This window comes from Panthera pardus, unplaced genomic scaffold, assembly GCF_024362965.1.
Source record: "Panthera pardus isolate Hobbes unplaced genomic scaffold, ASM2436296v1 HiC_scaffold_12, whole genome shotgun sequence".
NCBI classification, from domain to species: domain Eukaryota; kingdom Metazoa; phylum Chordata; class Mammalia; order Carnivora; family Felidae; genus Panthera; species Panthera pardus.
The window spans coordinates 55,367,586-55,390,992 of NW_026526677.1; the positions used below are offsets into that span (position 1 = coordinate 55,367,586).

The window sequence follows — 23,407 nt, forward strand, 5'->3', positions numbered from 1 at the left end:
GGGCACCTGGGTGGCTCAAGTGTCCAACTTTGGCTCAGGTCATGATCTCACAGTTCATGGGTGTGAGCCCCACATCGGGTTCTGTGATGACAGCTCAGAGCTTGGAGCCTGCTTCAGATTCTGTGTCTCCCTCTCTGTCTGCCCCTCCCCCACTTGTACTCTATCTCTCTCTCAAAAATAAACATTTTTTTAATTTAATTGGCTTCATCTCATATTGGAATTCTTTATGTTTTATCTTGCTTCCTCTGTCAGAAGCAGAGGATGAGATAATATAGTAGAAAGAGCACTGAAATATAAGTTACTGGGTCTGAGTCATGGCTCTGTCATTTAAAAGTTGAATGACCTCTAAAAACTCACCTCATCTCCTGAGTCTCCATTTCTCTGACAAATTATCTGCAGATCAGGAAAAGCCCTCTCAGTGAATGATCTGCTGCCAGAGTGAGACATCAGCATAGGTCTCCAAGGCAAGCTGCCTTGGGACTTCGTGTGTCAGAACACAACTAACACCTCATTGTGGGATTGTTAGTAGAGCCCCGGATAGACCTGCAAGCCTAGAGCCAACTCTGCAGGTCGGAAAGACTGTAAAAGGCCATGTGCTCCTCTGCAGCCATGGTGGGAGGGCTGAGACGTCTTCTACTGTCAGAAAATGGGTCCTGAGTAGCTCCGTGCTGAGCCGGTTTGATCCTTCTTCCCCATTCCCAAGCTCTGAGGCTGCTCAGGCAGATGGACCCTGATCAGTCAGCAGACCTTCCGGGCTATTGTACAACAAACTTTGAGTTGAGATTTCTCAAGTTTCAGACTGATGGCAGGATTTTCATTAAGGCTGGGCAAGGCAGCCAAGGTTTGCAGCTATACCTGGCCCAGGCTCTCCAGGGTGTTTACCACCTAAGAACCACAGCCTTAAGAACTCACCCTCAGTACAGAACCAGGTCAGCAGCACAGGTTAGCACTCTAAGTCCTGTATGGGTGTTGGACAGGGAACAGAGCTCAAGTAGGGATTTTAGCCCATGCTCAGATGGAAACACAGAGCTAGAGGGACACAGACCAAGGGATTCTTTGCAGGTACCCCCCAGACACAGCCCCACCCTTGCAGATGTCTCCTGGCAAAGAGCTTCCTAGTATTTTCCTCAGATTCCATCTGGCAATTTTCAAAACTTTTCTTTAACGAGCCGTCAGTAGGAAAGTATAAAAACAGTATTTGCCATCAGGACAGCTGCTGGATTCCAAAACCTTAGCTCCCAGAAGTACACCCAAGCTCTATCAGAGTCCTAGAATCAGGGAGCCAGTAAGAGCCTTGACCAAGCCCATTTTACACATAAGGAACCCAAAATCTAGGCAGGAGAACTGAATTGCCAAAGGTCACTTGATAAGGCAAGGGCCAAGCACAGATTCCTAAACAGACAGCAGCGGAGAGGAGGAGAACTCCTATCTTTTATCCTTTTACCAGGACCCTTACCAATCAAAGGGTTTCCTCTCAAAAACTATGGAATGTTCACCTGAAAGGAATCAAAGATCCTTTAGCTCAATTTTTTCATAATACAAATCAGAAAACACATCCTGAGAAAAGTGACCTACACAAGGTCACACAGTGAGTGGAAATTTGAAAAAGGGACCAAGGTACTTTACTTTCCTAAATTTGATAAGAAGTTCTCTAAATGGAAGTCCAGGAGTTGCCAAAAATCAAGCCGCATATGTATTGTTGTTGTTGTTGTTGTTGTTGAGCTATAATTCACATACCCTAAAATTCACTCTTTTAAAATGTACAATTCAGTGGTTTTATCATATTTTCAAGGTTGTGCAACCATCAGCACAATTAATTTTAGAACATTATTATTATCCCAGAAAGATATCCTATACCCAATTAGGAGTCACTACACATTTTCCACTTCCCCAGCCTCTGCCAGCCACCAATCTGCATTCTGTCTCTATGGATGTATCTATTCTGGATATTTCATATAAATAGAATGATATAATGTGTAGCCTTTTATGTCTAGCTTCTTTCACTTAGCATGATTTCCAGGTTCATCCATGTTGTAGCATGTATTACAACTCCATTCCTTTTTGTGGCTGGATAATATTTCATTGTATTTATATACTACCACTTATCCATTTGTCCACTGATGGACATTTGGGTTGTGTGCACCTTTGGACTGTTGTGAACAGCACTGCTATGAATGTGAACATGTACTTCTTTCAGTACTTGTTTTCAATTCTTTGGATACATTCCTAGGCCTGTAATTGCTGGGTTATATGGTAATTCTATATTAGGGGTTGAGGGGGAGGGAGAGATAAATAGGTGGAACACAGAGGATCTTTAAGGCAGTGAAACTATCCTATACAATACATGTATACATGTCATTGTACATTTGTCCAAACCCGTAGACTGTGCAACACCAACAGTCAACTCTAATGTAATAATGATAATGATGTGCCAGTGCAGGGTCATCAGTCATTACAGATGTACCACTCTGGTGGAGGACACTAACCATGGGGGAGGCTATGCCATGTGTGGGGGCAGGGTGTATGGCAAATCTGTGCACTTTCACTCAATTTATTTATTTATTTTTTAATTTTTTTAATGTTTATTTATTTTTGAGAGACAGAGAGAGAGCACAAGCAGGGGAGGAACAGAGAGAGAGGGAGACACAGAATCCGAAGCAGGCTCCAGGCTCTGAGCTGTCAGCACAGGGCCCAACTCGAACTCACTATGAGATCATGACCTGAGCCAAAGTCAGACACTTAACCAACTGAGCCACCCATACACCCCAAGCTTCACTCAATTTTGATGCAAACCTAAAACTACTCTAAAAAATAAAGTTTATTAAAAATTTAAAAAACATGTACAGATGACGGATCAGCTCAGGCACTTGTCAAGCCGAATGTACAGATGGGAAAATGTTATACAGCCTCTGACTCTGCCTGCCAGCTGCTTCTCTGGACTGGTTCTTGGCCTCATAACATTCTGCCACTGGCATCCTGAACTGATGCCAACAGCTCCCAATGGGCAGAGAGTAGGTCCTAAGAGCATGCTTGGTCAAGGCTAATTTTCTCAGAAATCTTACCACTTTTGTTCCCCCTGAGTTCATGGGGAATAAGATAAAGGATGGCAGGGTTGGCCATTCCCACCTTGCAGAGATCTTCAGGAGCTGAACTGCCTATTTCTCTTGAGTAACCCCTGGCTGAAGAGACTACCCTTTCTTAGGCCCGAGTGTGTCTCTATGATTCCAGGGAAGCCCACTTAGTCTTCTTTGGTGGTCCAAGGACATAAGATGTTCAGCCATCAGTTCATATTCTCTGCATGTCCACAGTGAAAGCAGGGAACAGCTAATTGGCATTCAGACCCTATGTTATCCCTGAGCATACCTTTCATATCTTAGCCTTTGTATTCTTTCTCTGGTTGTTTCCTCTGCCTAGAATGCCCTCTCCTGCCACCTGCATGGAATAAAGCCCTACCCATCCTTACAGGCAGAGGTCACATGTCACCTCTCCTGTCAGATGCCTTCTCTATCCCTCCTCTGGACCTCAGAAGCATGGTGTACCTCTCTGGAACTTTCATTTTATCCCTTTATGGAAGGATATGATTCATCCAGGTCTTCCTACAGGGTCCAGTACAACACTGGCACAAAGTAGGTCTTAATGTATCTAATGAACGGAACTTGACATCCGACTGGATTGAAATATAAGACTATTTCATGTCTCATATTTTCACTTCTCAGTGGGAAGAGTGGAGGTGCTGCCTTGCAGGTGTACCTAGGAGACCCAGGACCTCAGCCTAGCCCCCACAATGACCTCGGGTTCCATGGCAAATCAGCAGCCCTTCTTTCCACAGGACTCACAGAGAGGAGGCCCAAATAGCACTGTATCCAGGGCCTTCAGCTGCAGCTTCTGCCGATGGCTCCGGTCTGTCATCTTTAGTACAGTCCCTGTCATGGTGGTGTTGGTCACAGCAAGCCTGTCGAGGCAAAGAGGAAGGGTTCAGTTTCCTGCCATTAAAACCAGGAAGGATTACCCACCTCCTCCAGGAACACTTCCATGACTTCTAGCTCTTGGTGATTGCTCCCCTGTGTGCTCTAGAACACAGAGTCCATACCAGTGGATCTCAACAGGGAGTAAGGAGGGACACATAACATTTACCAAGAATATGTTCACCCTTCTCCCCATGTCCACCATCCCCTGAGAACCTTGCTCTTTGAGGACTACCCATCTGTGAGCATGCCCACACCCAACTATAAGTTTTCTGTTGTGTTTCTCCTTCCAGGGAGTATCAACTGTGCACCTATCCCCACACTCCCACCATCTGCAAATACATTCTCCTGTCCAACCCAGGTCAAAACACAAGCCACGTGACCCAGTGCTTTCTGAGGACCTCTAATCCTAACCCACTGCCATTAAGTACAAATCTGCTGATGACAAACAGTGCATTAGTCTTATTATCTTGTATTTGAGTCACTGTCATTTACTCCCAGTCAGATTATTGTAACTTTTTATGACCTTCAACATACTGTTAATGATAACTCTAATAAGAAAGGGCCTGCAAATGAGAAAATGACCCAGAAACAAACTGGACTGTGTTTTTCTTCTGCTAGAACACAGGGGGTGTGGAGGAGACGGTTATAAGATATGAAAGGTTATAAATCCAGTGGTCAGGGTCCCACACATGAGCCTTTACTACTGTCATATTCCATAAAGTTAGTGCTCTTTGCTGATGCATAGCTTTGTTTCCCCAGGTAGAAAAAAATGCTTCTGACATCAGTGTGTGATTTATATTCCTGCCTGGGCACACAGGGGCAGCTACCTCCCTCTCCAGCCATGGGAAGCAATCAACCCCTCTACAAGAGAAGCAGTGAGACACTGTGATGGGGGCTGAAGGGGTCAGAAGATCTAGCTTCTGGTCCCAGCTGAGTCAGCAACTCACTTGTCTGATCATAAACTACTCGGTCTCCCCTCTGGGGCCCCATTTTCCTTCTGTGTAAGCTTCTGTGAAATCAGATGCTTCCTCTAGGCCCAGGAGCTCTGGGGGTTCCTCCTCAGAGCACTTCCACCCAGTGCACTGGCCTTCATCTAACTGATCAATGTAAGTGTCATCTTTTCTGCAGTCTATTTGTCAGTGAAACCTATGAAGTGAGCAATGAGAGAAACGAGAAAGGAGCTAACATTTACTAAGCAGCTACTGCATCTCTCATCCTGTTCTGATGCTTCACATACAATGCCTCATTCAGTCCTCTGACTGGAAGGACACAGGTCCATCACTAGCTCCACTTCACTGCACCACTGACTTAACTCAGAGTTGAGCAACTCGCCCAAAGTCACGTACATAGCACGTAAGTGGCAAAGGCAGGAAATGAACTCAAATCTTCTGGATTCTTCCCATTACACCATGCTGCCTAGTGGTGGGCCTACAACCACTGCCACTCCATCCCACACTCCGTGTACCGAAGGCTCCAGGCTTCCTGCTGTCACTAAGGTGCCACAGCCTGGCTTCCTCCACCCCCTGCCTGACCTGGCTGGATCTGGTCTAGCTACAGGGAGGCACCAAGAGCCCATGACCTGAGAACTGACTTCTCATCCTATGTTTTCACTCTAATGGAACCATAGCTATTCCTCAAGATGGAATGGGCCAAGGCGATACTGCAATTTCCATGGGTAACGGGAAAGAAACCTAGATCCTGGAGTTTCATGGTCAATCATCTATTTAATTGTCTGTTTCATTAAACATGGAATTCCTCAAGGCAGATGGGGTCTGATACACTTCTTTGTCCTCAGGGCCTAGGAGAGAACCCGGCACGGGGTAGATAATTGGTAAAGTTTCATGAAAAGACCTGGGTTCAAATCCCAGCTCTGCCACTTACCAGCTTGGATAAATCATAAAATATTTGAAATTCAGTTTGTTCACCCAAAAGCCAGGGTAGTAATTCCTTCCTCCCAGAATTGTGAGAACCAACTGAAATAATAGGCAGGAAAGTATTCTAGAAGGGGCTGTACAAACAGTAAGATTATTACTCTCTCCAGGGTAGGGAGAAGCTGTGAAAAGGAGGCTGCAGGCAGGGGGCGGGGGCAGCAGCGCCCAGTAGCTCTGCGGCTGCAGGCTGCAAAGTGTGGGTGCACCAGCAGCTTCACCTCCCTCCTTCCCCTCTGCTGAAGCTCATAACCAGATGCACCTACATAATAGGATGACAGATTATACACAGTCAGCACTTACCAGACAGTAAGCCCTTGGAGGGCAAGGGCAGGCTGTTGTCATCTTTATCCCCAGCACCCAGCACAAGTGCTTGGCACGGAGCAGGTACCCAGTAAATATTTGTCGAATGAATAAGTAAATGGATTAATGGCTGCATGACACATGGTACTAGTCTGACATAACAAGAAGTCCATGCAGTACTCCATCCCCTCCCCACCCCCCGCAGGCCCTGGCCTACTGCACCTGTGAAGCAGGCAGAGTTAGGGTACCACAGCTGTTGGAAGAGTCATCCCGGAGAGGAGGCCGGGGCCAGTGGGAGTCAGCCCCACCTCACACCACGTCTTTAGAGTAGACACACTCTATATGGATAATTCAAGGGAGGCTAACAGAGCCCCGAGGCTCCTGGGCAGTAAAAGAGGCAGCTGCTGGGAGCACAGCAAAAGAAAAGAGAAATACCACAGGCTTTGAAGTCTACCCAGATCTAGGTTCAAATCAGTTTTGCCTCTAACTAGCCATGTGACCTTAGAAAAGTTACTTAGTCTCATTGTCTATATACAATAATACCTACCTTACAGGATTGATGTAAGAATTAAGTGACATACTGTATATGAAGTGGTGCATAGGAGTGCCTGCCATGTACTAAGCATTCAATAAACGACAGCTATTAGTACTACTCCCAGGATCGACAGAAATGTTAAATAAGAGAACGGATGCCAAGTGTCCATCACACTTCAGAGCAAGTGCACAATGGATGCAAGAAGAGGAGAGGTCTAGAGAGTGTGCCCTGAAAAAAGTGGAGCCTCATTAACTGGCCAGAGAAACCTGATGTTGGGCCGATCCCAGTCCATTCCCTACACCCCCAAGTGAGAGAATCCAGTCTCCTCCTGACCTCGGCATGGCATGGCCACTCAGCTGCAGCTTCCGGAAGGTTTCCTCATACTGAGGCAGCTCCACGTACGTGATCAGCCACTGCACCACCTCATCCACGGTCCAGTTGTACACTGTGGGAAGAGACAAGCAAAGCTTTGACTCCAGAATGCAAGAACTACTTGAACTTACCATCAGTCACATTGGCCTTCTCATTGACCACATGTTTATGTGTTTACCATCCCCCTCTCCTACAAATCCTCAGTATAAAAGGGGTACATACTGTACCTTTTGTTTGACCCACAGGGGATGGTCTTGCTCTTTCACTATACCGGTATTTGGGTGAAATAACCCTCAACTATAATATAATAATGATAATAATACTAACAAATGCCATCCTTTACATTGGCACTTACTATATGACAGGTACTCTTCTAGAGGCCTCATATACATTAATGCATTGTTCTTCGCAACAACCATGTGAAAGATAGGTCCTGTTTTATCCCTATTTTACAGATGGAGAAAATGAGGCACAGAAAGGTTATAACTTTCCGAAAGTTGCCCAGCTAGGAATTGGCAAAGCAAACACCTGCACTCAAGCAGTGTGGTTCCGTAACCCTTGCTCTAAGCCATTATGCACTCTTGTGCTCTTGCTGTCTCTCTCAGATAGACAGACAGACAGACAGACAGGTAGACGAATGACATATAGGATATGTGTATCACATGGCACCCAGGAATACCAGCATACTGAACTTAAAAAGGCTGGGAGCAACTGAGTTGCAGCAAAAATGATGCCATTTTATTGGATTTAAAGTTTGCTTTCATTTAATGTATAAACCTGTTTTTGTTTATATTTATATACAAATTTTATATAGCACCTTAAACCTCATTTTATGTTTGTACACATTTAGATAATAATTTGAGTAATCATTGTTATAATAAAAACAGTTTAAGTCAGCATTGTAGGTCCAAGATAAATTATTTCCCTTAAAAGGAATTTGTACATTCCTCAAGTTTGAAAACTACTTGCTGCGAGCAGTAAGAAGCCAAAAAATGTTCCGAAAGAGAATGAAACGGTGAGATTTATCACCCTCTTCTCTTAAGGTCCATGTCTTTCCCCAAAACTGCCTTTCATCAGAGTGCTGTCCAATTTTCCTTTAAAAGTCAGGAAACAGGGGCGCCTGGGTGGCTCAGTCGGTTAAGTGTCCAACTTCGGCTCAGGTCGTGATCTCGCAGTCAGTGAGTTCGAGCCCCGCGTCAGGCTCTGTGCTGACAGCTCAGAGCCTGGAGCCTGTTTCAGATTCTGTGTCTCCCTCTCTCTGAGCCTCCCCCGTTCATGGTCTGTCTCTCTCTGTCTCAAAAATAAATAAAGGTTAAAAAAATTTTTTTTGAATAAATAAATAAAAATGAAAGTCAGGAAACATCAAAGACACGGACTACGTCCTGTTCATTTTGGCTCACCCCACTGTCTCTAAGGTAAAGCTTCTTAAACAGTAGCATCAATAAGAATTTACTCAAGGAATAACCACCCCAAACAAGGAATTCCAGAAATGGTCTGATTGTGGGCTTCCAAAGAGAAACAATCATCTCCTTAAACAAATACACAGCTCATGTGGATGGTTAACTTCTGAAATGCCTGTCAGAAAAATAGGCATTCCTCTGGTAAACACGCCTCAGATATTGGATTACTTCTGTCACCCTCAGATAAGCTGGAGAAGTTGGAAGGCTGGACCTGTCCCTCCACTCACCTACTTCCCCTTCAGTGGAGCCCAGCACGTGGTACAAAGCAGACACTGAGACATCCTGCATGAAACAAAATTGGAGGCAAAAACGCTCTGAACTCTTGATGTCCTCAAGAAGCTACTAGAGCTCAGGAGGGAAGTTTTGTAGCTGAGACTTTGGATATCCATTAAACTGTCTGCAGAGGCACAGGAGGTGAGAAAAGGAAGGTGCCTTGGGAGGAAATGAGGGGCACTCTAGTGCACTTAGACTGCATCCTAGGAGACAAGATCCCAGAGGATTAGGAAAAGGGTGCTTGGTCATTGCTTGGTTAAATTTCTAATTCCCAGACTAGAATATATTGGAAAGAGAAGAGAAATTAATTTCCAAGAGCTATGTTGAAATCCTAGGGTTTGGGAAAGGGGGGATGACAGAGCAGGGTTAGAAAAGCAGGATGTATTGGCCTTTTCCTCCTGAGAAGGAATATATGCCTTTGAATCCATTAGTAGACATTACAAATGTGCTCATTTACTATGGTCTAGAACGTCGGCTAATGAAGGTGTAGTAGAGGGACACTCAGATACGAGGCAGATGGACAAGTACCAGCCTGTGAAGTACAGAGAACAACACACTCCTGCCACTGCTGCCAAGGGAGCTCAGCCACGTCCAGCACAATGGGGCCTTTCTGCTTGGCATGTGGAGTGGAAAGAAGGCCACTTTTCTGTTGCTAGAAAGGCCTGAGGCTAGCTGTGCTACAAGAGCCTTTTGTCTCATGGGAGGATGCCTTGCTACAAGCCCAAACACAGACACTTGGCATGCAGGAACTCCCCTATCTGCACCTTACACTGCAGTGCAGTTGGGCAGGAGTCACTCTAGACCAGGGTTTCTCAGTCTCTGCACCACTGACATTTTGGACAGGATAATTCTTTGTTGGGGGGGGGGGGGGGGTTGTCCTCTGCAGTGGAGGATATTAACCAATATCTCCGGCATCCACCCACGAGATGTAGCATGCTGCCAGTCATGACAATCAAAAATGTCTCCGGGTACTGTGAAATGTTCCCTGGGGGATAAAATTGCCCACCAGCCGAGAACCACTGCTGTAAACACGACATTAAGTGAGATGGAGGTCTATAAGGTAAGGGGGCCACTGCATTCCAATGAGGATGGACTCTTAACATAGTCAGCCCCTACATGGCTAAGCTATTGGGAAGAGGATAATGGCTTTAGCATATCAGGACAAACCTCAAGGTAGTTATTTTGGTGTGTGTGTGTGTACATGTGCTCTACACATCATTCTGTTACCTAGGCACACACGCTATCTAGGTAAGCTTGGCAGCATGGTGTTGGCCACCCAGAGTCACTACAGTCTGGGCAAAGTAAGCCAGGCTGGGCTGTATCCTTATCAGAGAGTGACCCTGTGTCCCAATCAATAGCCAAGGCAAGATATCAGGGTCCCTTACCCCTAAGGTTCAAGTACCTAAAAGTTAAAAGGCTTGTTCTACTTTCTCATTCCAAAAGAGAAAATGGGAAGAATCTCCAGGCCAAAGTGAGGACGAAGGTAATAGCAAGTACAGAGAGCTGTGGCTGTTAGAAGGCCACAGAATTTGGCAAGGAGAGCTTAGTACAGATAGTCTCCAAATGACTCACATGCCCAAATTCCAGGAGGATATGCAAGCAAGAGACAGTCTTCTAAAGTCATGAGCCTCTCATCACCCTAAGCCTGTCCATGAGGCCCCTAGAGAGATCAAAAACTACCTCTCTGGGCAAAATGACAGACAATACTACACAGCGTCAGAGAAGGCCAATCTCTGGTGTTTTCAGCACCAAATAGTCCTTCATAAGACAAGTGTATAAGGTGATTAACTTTGTAGTCTCCAACCCTTTTAATGACATAACCTACCTGTATTTGGAGCATACATTGCCAACACAGGACTATCTATTTATAAATCAGGCTCATGTACTGACATTAGGTATACTGTAAAACATACACAAAAATTAAAGAATGAAATAAATACAATATGAGCATAAGCTACAGTATTCTCTTCTAGCACCTAGCTGATTATCTTATGAAGCTGGAAACCACTGGGTAAACAGTCAAACTCATACCAAACAGATGACCTGAACTTCACAGCTCTTCCCTGGATGCTGCCTCAGCTGTTGCTCTGAACTTAGCAGACCTGATCTACAATCAGTGTCTTGCACTATTTTGCTACTCATCTTTGGACATTGCTCTCAGACTTCCAGGTCTTTGCTATTTCCAGAAAAGCTCTTTTCCCTCTTTGTGGACTGCCAAACACCAACTAATCCTTAAAACCTAGCTCCAGCTCTTCATTGTGGAAATGCTTTGGAGCTCGTTTCTAAATCCTCTCTTCTAAAACCTTCAAAATATGAGTACTAGCACTCCCTTCTCTGCTTACTTAGCACTTTCTTTATTCAGACTTCTTTTCTAACATGCATGTTATATTGTTATTATTAGTCACATGTCTCTCTTCTCCATTGTGCTATATATAAGCACTATAGTGGTAGGGAACATGTCTTTTCTATTTCTGTATTCCCCAATGCCTAACACAGGGCTAGATCATTCTAAATACTCTGTAAAGTTTACTGAATGGACAAGAGAATCAATATGAATGAATGAATTAATTAATTAATTAACAAATGAAGGCAATCTGTAGGTCCTGGATCACTTGTAGCACATCCCATCAGGAGTGCCACTATGTTTTCCCACCAACAGCATCACTGCCCCCCACAGACTTCTCATGGAAGTAAAGGAGAGAATTTTTTTTTTAAGCACTTATACCTATCAGCAGAGACCTCTATAAATTGATGATCAGTTAGCTTCTCAGATAGTAAAGATCTATCCTGGCCTCCACACTATGCTTCATGGGAAAAGGCCTTTTTCCTTTGAGAAAGACTTGTATGTAAAATGCGTAAACTCTCCTACTTTAATTTAGAATAGCCACAAAAAATGAAGTCATTCAGGATTTCCAAATACCTGGCCATGTTAGAAGGCCGGATTTTAATTGTCGAATTTATCAGAAAAAGCACTAGATTTGAAGCTGGAAGACTTTGATTTCCATCCTATTGGCCATGGATCACCTTGGGTAAATCACTTAACCATTCTGAACCTCAATTTCCCCTTCTATAAAATTTCTTTCCAGTCATTCATAACATTTATTTTGTACTACTTTGTGCCAGGCACTGGAAACAGAGCAGTGATTGAGACAGATACCCAGGTAGCTTACCATCTAACAGTGTTGATCTCTTCAAGTTGTTGAATTAAATGAGTTCATATGTTTGAAAACACCTAGGATTTAATACAAACTCAGTAGTAATTTCTTCTTCATTCATATACATGAATGAAGAAATATACATTCATTCAACAAGCGATAGATATTGAAAACTGGTTAGAATCTGGGTGGATACACCTATAGGCTCACCAGAGGGAAGAAATGTGAGCAAAGACACGTTGTAGCCCATTGTCTCTCTAAGTGGTTTCCTTCTGGCTCTCACTAGCAGCTTGCCACCTGCACCTAGAGGGAGGCAGGGGTCTTAGTTTTCTGATGTGGTGTCAACCTCAACTCCTGAATCATCACTGTAAAGAGAATCTGGCACTTGGGCCAAGGCCTCATGTGACAGGCCCACTAGGCTACCCAGCACAAACCCGGTCTACACGGCTGCAGAGCAGTAAGAGAACCTAGGCTTTGGAATGTTGAATGAGCCAAACAACTTGTGTAAGATCTCACAATGGTAGAGCCAAGGACAAACTTCTGTCTTCCACATCCCTATGCTGGACCAGGCCCTGTGCAAAGTGTTAAGATATAAAATCATATAAGGTAATGTCCTCAAGCAATCTGGTAGGAAAACAGGCAAGGGAATAGATGATTACAATTAGTGTACTAAATGCTGTGATGAGATAAGGGTAAGGAGATGTGGGAGCACAGAAAGCATCTAACCTAAACTATGGTCTCCAGGGAAGATTTCCTAAAGAAGGGTATACTTTGGGTGCTATATGTAAGTGATGAACCACTAAATTCTACTCCTGAAACCAATACTATACTATATGCTATCCATTAGCTAATTTGAATTTAAATAAAATCTTGAAATAAAAGAAAGAATGAAAAGAATATGGAAAATAAAGAGAATAAAAGGAGAAAATAAAAAGAAGACTTAAGGGGCGCCTGGGTGGCTTAGTCGGTTGAGCCGCCGACTCTGGCTCAGGTTATGATCTCGGGGTCCGTCCGTGAGTTCGAGCCCCGCGTCGGGCTCTGTGCTGACAGCTCAGAGCCTGGAGCCTGTTTCAGATTCTGTGTCTCCCTCTCTCTGACCCTCCCCCGTTCATGGTCTGTCTTTCTCTGTCTCAAAAATAAATAAACGTTAAAAAAAAAAAAAAGAAGACTTAAACTGAGCGTTGTCAAATAGGATTTAATCAGATCAACAAGGGGGAGGGACAGAGAGAACAGTATCTATGAAAGCAACATGGGATGAAAGGAAACGACATATCCTCCCAACTGCAAATAAATTAGTGCAGCTATAGAGTAGATGTGATGAAGAGTGGTAGAAAAGAAGAAAATAAGTGGATCACAGAGATAAGCATGGGCCTGACACGCTAAACTAATCTAGCACAATGCCTGGTATATAGAAGGTATAATTCTTTTAAGTAATTTCTTCAAGTAATTCTTTTAAGTTTATGTATGTATTTTGAAGGAGGAAGCAGAGAGAGAAGGAGAGAGAATCTTAAGCAGGCTCCATGCTGTCAGTGTAGAGCCCAATGCATGGCTCAAATCCATAAACCATGAGATCATGACCTGAGCTGAAATCAAGAGTTGGACACTTAATCAACTGAGCCTCCTAGGCACCCTGATTATTTATTTATTTTTTTTGTAATGAAGGCACGTTTACACAAATTGTAGGAGAAAACAGTACTTTTGGGGGCCAATACTACAGAGGTGAATAAGGCATGATGGAGAAACATGGCATTAAAATATAAAGAAACTCTCAGGATATAAAAGGTCACCAGGTTTTTATTTATATATACATATTGAACTTTTTCCCCCAACTGAAATAATTCAGTTGAGATTACAAATGGGCATTTAATTTCAGCATTTAACATCTCATTGATAAACACTAAAAAAAGTCAATGGCATTTTCTATAAAAAATTGTTTCATCAACAACTACTAAGCTTTCAAGTACCTCATTTTGTTAAGTCCCAAATGAGACAGCAGTTGTAACCTAAGCTTACTGCTAATTCTTCACAAACTCAAGTGTTACCTAATGAATAGAAAAGCCAGTATTTATCTCCTCCAAGTAACATAAGATTATCATATGTGATTACACAGGAATTTACTTGTAACATCTTTAGCAATACCTTTATTCGTCCAGGTTCCAATTAAGAATATTTCTTCCACCTAGAAATTTGGTGTTCTGGCATATTTGTTTCACTATTAAAAAAATAAAAATAAAAAATAGGAAGCCACTGAAAAATTTAAGCAGAGACCTGGTCAGATATTTACTTTAGAAAGATCCCTCTAGAACCAATTGAAGGACAAACTGCAGTAGAGCTAGACAGGCCAAGAAGTACAGTATGAAAGCATCCAAGCAAAATGATTAAGCTGAGGTTTCTGCTTCAGGCTAAGATGAAGTAACTACAATGGAATTTACCCTCTCTCCTGAAACAACCAAAGAGAAAAGACAAAATATATGAAACAATGGTTTTAAAGACACTGGACATCAGCCTATAATGGACATTGGTCCTTGAGAGATGGTAAACAAATGAGGCAGGTGATATACTTGTCCTAGTTATGGCTCTGAAAGAATTTCCAGGCCACAGTGCAGAGAGTGGAACCAAGATTTAGGAATAAATGGAAGTACACTAGTGTTAGGCTCTTACACTATATGTGACAAGGTGTAATAATAGCTCTTGAGAACCCTCATGCGCTGTTGGTGGGAATGTATATTGGTGCAGTCACTGTGGAATGCAGTATGGAAGATCCTCAAAAAATTAAAAATAAAATTACCATATGATCCAGTATTTCTACCGCTAGGTATTTATCCAAAGAAAGTGAAAACACTGGTGTGCCTGAGTGGCTCAGCTGGTTAAGTGTCCAACTATTGATTTCAGCTCAGGTCATGACCTCCCAGTTCACAAGATTGAGCCCCACGTCAGGCTCTGTGCTAACAGCACAGAGCCTGCTTGGGATTCTCTCCCTCTCTCTCTCTCTGCCTCTCCCCGCCCCCCTCATGCTCTCTCTCTCTCTCTCTCTCACTCTCTCTGTCTCTATTTCAAAATAAATAAATAAACATTAAAAAAATGAAAACACTAACTTGAAAAAATATATGCACCCCTGTTTATTACAGCATTATTTACAATAGCCAAGATATGAAAGCAACCTAAGTGTCCATTGATAGATGAATGGATAAAGAAGATGTGGTATATATACATTGAAATACTACTCAGCCACAAAGAGGAATGAGATCTTAACATGTGCAACAACACAGATGGACCTGGAGGGTATTATGCTAAGTGAAGGAAGTTCGAGAAAAATAAATACCATATGATTTCACTTAGATGTGGAATCTAAAAAAACAATATAGACGGACAAACAAACAAAGCAGAAACAGTCCCAGAGAACAATCTAGTGGTTGGTTGCCAGAGGAGAGGGGGCTAGAGAAAGAGCAAAATGGGTGAAGGGGAGTGGGATGGACAGGCTTCCAGTCATGAAATGAATAAGTCACAGTGATGAAAGGTACAGCATAGAGATATAATCAATGGTGTTGCAGATAGCATTGTGTGGTGACTGATAGTAGCTACAGTTATGGTGAGTAAAGCATAATATATAGAGTTGTTGAATCACTATGTCATACACCTGAAACTAATGAAATATTGTCAACTATATTTCAATAACAAATAAAATAATAACATCCCTAGAAAGAAGACTATGAAAGATTAAAGATGCATATTTTATCTCCTAAAGCAACCACTAAAATAACAAAACAGGGTTAAAACAACAAAAAAAAAGATCAAATGGAATTATAAAAAACTACTCATTAACCCAAAATAAGGTAGAAAAAAAAAGAAAAGAGAAGAAAATACAGTAGGGAAAAATATCAGAAAACAAATAGCAAGATAGTAGCCTCAAATCTACTCATATTAATATCCACATTAAATGTAAATGGTCTAAATACCCCAACTAAAAGGCAGCGATTATCAGATTGCCAAAAAATATAAGACCCAATCATAAACTGCCTATAACAAATGCATTTATGGAAACCAATTTGACAAGAAATCTCATATATTAAAAAAAAATGCATCTAGGGGCGCCTGGGTGGTTCAGTCAGGTAAGGGTCTGACTCGATATCGGCTCAGGTCATGATCTCACAGTCTCATAGGTTCAAGCCCCACATCAGGCTCTGTGCTATCAGATTTTGATATAATTTTGATATTTTGATATAAATATAGCTTTATTTTGAGTATTATTAGTTTTGTGTATCTTTTTCCATGTATTTACTTTTAATATACTTGTGTTTTTATATTTAATGCATTTCTTTTTTCTTTTTTTAATGTTTTTTTGTTGTTGTTGAGAGAGAGAAAGCGAAAGAGAGAGAGAGAGCACACATGCACAAGTTGGGGAAGGGCAGAATGAGAGAGAGACAAAGAATCCAAAGCAGGCTACAGGCTCTGAACTATCATCAGAGAGCCCAATGTGGGGCTTGAACCCATGAACCATGAGATCATGACCTGAGACGAAGCTGGATGCCCAACCAACTGAGCCACGCAGTCCCTCCTTTCTTTCTTTCTTTCTTTCTTTCTTTCTTTCTTTCTTTCTTTTTCTTTTTTTTGTTTTGTTTTTAAGTTTATTTACTTATTTTGGGAGAGACAGAGACAGGGTAAGTGAGGGAGGGGCAGAGACAGAGGGAGAGAGAGGGAGAGAGGGAGAGAGAGAGAGAGAGAGAGAAAGAGAGAGGATCCCAAGTAGCTCCTCACTGTCAGCACAGAGCCCAATGCAGGGCTCAAACTCACAAGCCATGAGATCATGACCTGAGCCAAAATCAAGTGTCAGATGCTTAACTGACTGAGTCATCCAGGCACCCCTTAAATAAATAAACTTTTAAAAAATAATAACAGGGGCACCTGGGTGGCTCAGTCGGTTAAGCGTCCAACTTCAGCTCAGGTCATGATCTCACGGTTAGTGAGTTCAAGCCCCACATCACGGTCTATGCTGACAGCTCAGAGCCTGGAGCCCGCTTTGGATTCTGTGTCTCCCTCTCTCTGCCCCTTCCCCACTCACATTCTGTCTCTCTCTCTCAAAAATAAACAAACATTATAAATAAATAAATAAATAAATAATCCTAAATCTTTACGCACCTAGTAACATACCTTCAAAATACATGAAGCAAAAACTCACAGAACTAATTGCAAGAAAAAATAGGCAAATCCAATATTATAGTTGAAAATTTAAATACTCCCCCTCAATAACTGATGGAGCAACTAGGCAGAAAATCAGCAAAGATATAGTAGACATGAACCACACCATCAACCAACATGGCCTGATTGACATTTATTGAACACTCCACCCAACAACAGCCCAATGCACATGGAACATTTACCAAGATATATAATATTCAGAAATGTAATAAAATGTTTTAAAAAACTGTAAAGGATTCAAGCCATACAAAGTATGTTCTCAAACCACAATGGAATTAAACTGGAAATCAATAACAGAAAAATCTTTAGAAAATCCCCTAACATTTGAAAACTACATACCATGCTTCTAAAAAAAAAAAAACAAAAACAAAACTCATGAATCAAAGAAGATATCAAAAAGGAAATAGAAAGTAAATAGAATATTTGAGTTGAATAAAAATAAAAATAAAACGTATCATCTAACATGGTGAAGAGCCAATACTAGATGGATATAAGATACAAGACAGATTTCAGAGGCATGAATTTCCAGGGCCAAAATAATTCCTCAAATTGGAATACATTATTGAGGGATATCAAGTTATTGAAGACTGTATCAGACCAAAAAAAAAAAAGAATAAGCATTTACCACCAGTTGTGCTTTCATTTTAGGTATTTTTACTCTGTCTATGCTACCTATAAATCAGTTAGCAAAAAGCAAAAAGCCACAACACACCAGAATTTGTGAAATGCTGCTAAAGCAGTACTTACAGGAAATTTATAGTACTAAATGCCAATATTAGAAAACAGGAAAGGTCTCAAGTCAATGACCTCAGTTTCCACCTTAACAAACTACAAAAGAACAAGTTAAACCCAAAGTAAGCAGAAGAAAGAAAATAATAAAGATCAAAGTAAAAATCAATGAAATAGCTAACAATAGAGAAAATCCTTGAAACCAAACACTGGTTCTTTGGCTATATCAATATATTAAAAGAATAATAAGAAAAGATTATGAATAAATGTATGCCTATAAATTTGACAATGTAATGAAATAGACAAATTGAAGACACAAACTACAAAAGCTCACTTAAGAAGTAAATAACCTAACAGTCCTATACCTATGAAAGAAATTGACACTGTCATTAAAAACCTTCCTACAAAGACAACACCAGGCTCATATGGCTTTACTAGTGAATTCTACCAAGTATTTAAGGAAAAATAATACCAATTATATATGAAGTCTTCTGAAAAATTGAAGACTACTTCCCAATTAATTTAATGAGGTCAGCATAATCCTGATACCAAAAACAAAGATATTACAAGAAACCTATAAACCAATATCCCTCATTAACAAAGGTATAAAAATATGAAACAAAATTTTAACAAATAGAATCCAACCATATAGTAAAAGGATGATGACCAAGTGGGGTTTATCCCAAGGATGCAGGGTTAACATTCAAAAATTAATCAATGTAATTCACCATCTTAGCAAACAAAAACAGAAAAACCAGGCAATCATCTCAATAGACACAGAAAACTCATTTGATAAAAATCCAATATCCGGGGCGCCTGGGTGGCTCAGTCAGTTAAGCGGCCGACTTCGGCTCAGGTCATGATCTCGCTGTCCGTGAGTTCGAGCCCCGCGTCGGGCTCTGTGCTGACAGCTCGGAGCCTGAAGCCTGTTTCGGATTCTGTGTCTCCCTCTCTCTGACCCTCCCCTGTTCATGCTCTGTCTCTCCCTCTCTCAAAAATAAATAAAACGTTAAAAAAAATTTTTTTAAATCCAATATCCATTCCTGATAAAAAATTTCTCAGCAAATTAGTAATAGCTTCCTCAATCTGATAAAAGGGAAAAAAAGCCCACAACTATGTTTATATTTAATGATGAAAGACTGGATTCTTTCCTCCTTAAGATCAGAACCAAGGCAATGATGCCTACTCTTACCACTTCTCCCAACACTGTACTGGAGATACTAACCAGGGCAATCAGACAAGAAGAAGACTTTTTTAAAGGCATCCAGATTGGAAAAGAAAACAACAAAATTTTCTTTACTAGAAGACTTGATTACCTCAGTTGAAACTCTGATGGCATCTCACAAATAAGTGAGTTTAGAAAGGTTGCAGAATACAAGACCAATATATAAAAATCAATTATATATCTATATATAAACAACAATCAGGAATTAAATACCATTTACGTGGTCAACTTTTTTATATATTTTACCACAATTTTAAAAGTACTATTTATAATACCATCAAAATCTATGAAATACTTAGAGATAAATCTGACAAAAGGTATGAAAGAAAGACCTGTACACTGAAAACTACAAAATACATATCCTAACTAAATGGGGAGATATACTTTATACATCGATCAGAAAACTCAATATTGTCAAGATGTCAGTTCTCTCAAACTGAGCTATAGATTCAATACAATGCTAGTCAAAATCCTAGTAGGCTTTTTTTATAGAAATTGACAAGTTGATTCGAGATCAAACAGCCAGGACAACTTGAAAAAAGAAAACAAAGTTGGAGAGCTAACACTATCTGACTAAAAGAGTTATTATAAGACTATTGTAATCAAAATTGCATGGTATTGACATAAGGACAGGCAAATAGATCAGTGGATCAGAATACAAAGACCAGAAATAAACCCATACTTATATGGACAACTGTTTTTTAACAAAAGACCAGGCAATGCGGTGGGAGAAAGGACAGAATTTTCAACAAATGGTTCTAGAAACAACTGAGACGCCCAGAAGCACAAAGAAGGACTTGGGACTTCTTTGTTAACACTAACATCCGCAAATTAATACAGAACAGATTAGAGGCCTAAATGTAAAACCTGCAACTATAAAACTTCTAGAGGAAAACATGGGAGAAAATGCTTGTGTGACCTTGGGTTAGGCAAATATTTCTTACATATGACACCAAAGGCATAATTCTTAAAAGCATAAATTGAAACACTGGACCTCAGAAAAATTAAAACTTACTGTTCTTCAAAAGATACTATTAAAAGAATGATAAGCCACAGACTGGGAGAAAATCTTTGCAAAGCATATATCTCATAAAGGATAGCCATCTGAATACATGTGTCAAAACTTTAAAAAATTGTACACTTTAAATATTTACACCTGATTGTATTATCAGTTACAACTCAATAAATCTTTCAAAAAGATGAAGTTGAGCTAAGGCAGTATCATAGGAGATGCATATAAAATATATATAAGAGAGATAGAATCCTCAGGACTTGGTAACAGAAATAGGTGAGAGATGCTCCTTTATTAAATGGGGATACAAGTAAGAACGTTTACCCTCAAGCAGCTATTTAATATAAATAGAAAATGCCTGTGATAAGTTTTAAATCACTGCATTGATGCTAATTGTTTTTTGTTATTGGAGAAAAAGTATCTAAAAGAATCCAAGAGAAATAAAAAGCCAGTTGTATCTTTCTCCCCCAAAATGTAGCAACAATGGCTGAGGCAGTTAACTAAATGACTTGAAGATTCACTTAGCAAAGTAATTTTTATAGAGCTAAAGGAACAGAAGAAACATATGTCTCACTGGGTTTATGTAAAAGCAAAAAGGGGATGCCAACTTTTTTATACTGATATGACTTCTGAAATGGTTTAGACAGAAGTCCAATGCCACTTGCCCCTGCTGTGCTATATCAACAGAGAAAGGCCAGTTCTGCTGGGTTTCTCTCTAAAAGCCTCCTGGTTTGCCAGTACTGCTCCACTGCCTCCTGTGAAAAATCCCATCCTGCAAAGAATAGCACAGACAGAACTGGAGATCTGTGAGTTTATTATTTCTAAATTATTCTTTGGAATTATTTCCAAATCATTTCCAGTAGAAAGTAAACATTTTCTCAAGACAAAGTTCAGAGTCACACTAGAATACCAAGTACTTTTGCTTTTAGCTGGAATCATTTTAGTTAGAATCAAAATTGATAGTTTAATATGTCTTTGATCTATACAAATGGAGAACGAAATTGTTATTTAAGTTTGGCAGATAGCATCTTTTAAAATCTCATGTCCAGGAAAGGGGAGAAAAAATAGACATGATGTACTTTGTTTAGAAGAATGGAAGCCATGCTTTAGAAGAGAGTCCTCTTAGGTCAGTCCTCCCAGCACCCCTTCTAAGGACACTGTTACTATTTCCCCTAGCTCAAATATGCAAACAATTCTATTTCTCAAAGATTCTACAAAATCTACCTGGCATCCCTTCCTTTAAAAAAACTACCATTCCCCCTACCTCACAGGGCCTTAGAGGGACTGGAAATTGCTGCCCTCTCCCCCACAGTCTAAGCTCTCACTACCACTACCTTACATAATAAGTCTGTGATACAAACTATGCCAATCTGATTTTCCCTCCACCATATCTCACTGTTGAGCAAAGATACTTAGATGAAAAATGAACGAAGTGGAGACATCCAAGAGTAGCCAATTACAAAAGGCCAATCCCCTAGACCCTGCTGCTGGGATCCCTGGAGTTCCCCTTGTTCTTGATCCTTCCTCAGCCCTGTTTGTTCAGCTCCTTCTTATTTAATTTTGTACAACAAAGAATTTGGTGGTCTTTGTCTTCAAAGACCCTTCAAATTTGGTGTCAATTTGGTGTCAATTTCCCTGGTGATAGGAATATCTTTGTTGGGGCGCCTGGGTGGCACAGTCGGTTAAGCGTCCGACTTCAGCCAGGTCACGATCTCGCGGTCCGTGAGTTCGAGCCCCGCGTCGGGCTCTGTGCTGACAGCTCGGAGCCTGGAGCCTGTTTCCGATTCTGTGTCTCCCTCTCTCTGCCCCTCCCCCGTTCATGCTCTGTCTCTCTCTGTCCCAAAAATAAAATTTAAAAAAAAAAAAAAAAAAAAAAAAGGAATATCTTTGTTATTCATGGTGGGGCTCCTTGGATCACACTTGAGTTTGAGCTAATGAGATGACTCTGGATGGGGACTAGTTGCCAGAAAGACCAACCAGCTGACTAGAGGATTGGGGCTTTGGGCCAGGAGATATCAGCCCAACCATCAGAAAGGAACAGGGGGGCTGGAGATGAAGAGCCGTCATGCAGCCAGTGATTCAATCAATCATGCCCATGTAATCGGACCTCAATAAAATCTCTGGATCCTGAGGCTCAGATGAGCTTTCTGGTTAGCAAACACATCCATGATTAATATGCTAGGGAGGGTGATATGTCCTGATTCCAGGGGCAGAAGACACAGAAGTCCCAAATTCAGGACCCTCCCAGACCTCACCCTATTGGTCTCTTCTTTTGGCTGGTCCTAACTTTTATCCATTCTAATAAAATTGTAATCAGAAGTACAGCACTTTCCTGAGTTCTGTGAGTCATGCAGTAAATTACCAAACCTGAGGGGATAGTGGGAACTGTGATTTGTAGCCAGTCGGTCAGAGCAGAGGTGGCTGGGAACACCCAGGGTTTATGGCTGGTTGGTATCTAAAGTGAGAGCAGTCTTACTGAGGACTATGCTCTTAATTTGTGAAGTCTGTACTAACTCTGGTTAGAAAGAAGTGCATTACATTATTTCATCAAACGCTCTCTGCCTCATTTTCCTCATCTGTAAATGCAGACCATCATAGTATTTATACTTCAAAGGGTTTTTGTGAGAAATGAATTAACATATATAAATCATTCAGAACAGTGGCTAGCACACATCAAATATCATGTAAATATCAGAGTAGTTTCTTAGTTGTTGCTGTTTTTATTATTGAAGTCCAGAACTGGCTAATGTAGCAATTATCAGGCTTTTCTGTTAAAATCTAAACAACAGGAAGGAAAGACTGGCTTTCAGTATCAGTCAGAAAATGTTAACAACTAATCACATAGATGGTACTGACATTAGTCAGCTAATGTTCTGAACACAAATGAACACTGCTGATATCTATATCATCTAGCAAAACTCAGACCAGCCACTTTGAGTGACTGCCAGAGTATTACATGCTTTTTGTAGCTCTGGAAATCATCACTCCAGAGATTAGGGGCCTTGCTCTAATTAATGAAGCAAATTGTTGGGAGGAACAGTACCCATGAAGATTCTTACTTTTAGCTTGTCAAACCACCAGGCATGACACATAGTGAGAAAACCCTAAAATGATACATACATGTCACTTCCCAGCTTAGCTGTGAGCTACATCACAGTGCACTGGAATATCACTTGCTCACCAGTAATGGGGACCAACTCCTCAAAACTCATTCCATTGTCTTCCATCTTCCTGTCATTTAGAACACACTT

The 23,407-nt window shown here is 41.1% G+C and overlaps 1 protein-coding gene across 5 annotated transcripts in view; it reads right to left on the minus strand.

The window, feature by feature from the left end:
* STIM1 (stromal interaction molecule 1) overlaps positions 1-23,407 on the minus strand; it is a 183,150-nt gene that overhangs the window by 27,708 nt on the left and 132,035 nt on the right. For all 5 annotated transcript variants that reach the window (XM_019449618.2, XM_019449619.2, XM_019449620.2 and 2 more), the window contains exons 4-5: positions 7,068-7,179; positions 3,837-3,952 (exon numbers count right to left, since the gene is read on the minus strand). In XM_019449618.2, the coding sequence (XP_019305163.2) occupies positions 3,837-3,952; positions 7,068-7,179 (228 nt within the window). The remainder of the gene's footprint in view (positions 1-3,836; positions 3,953-7,067; positions 7,180-23,407) is intronic.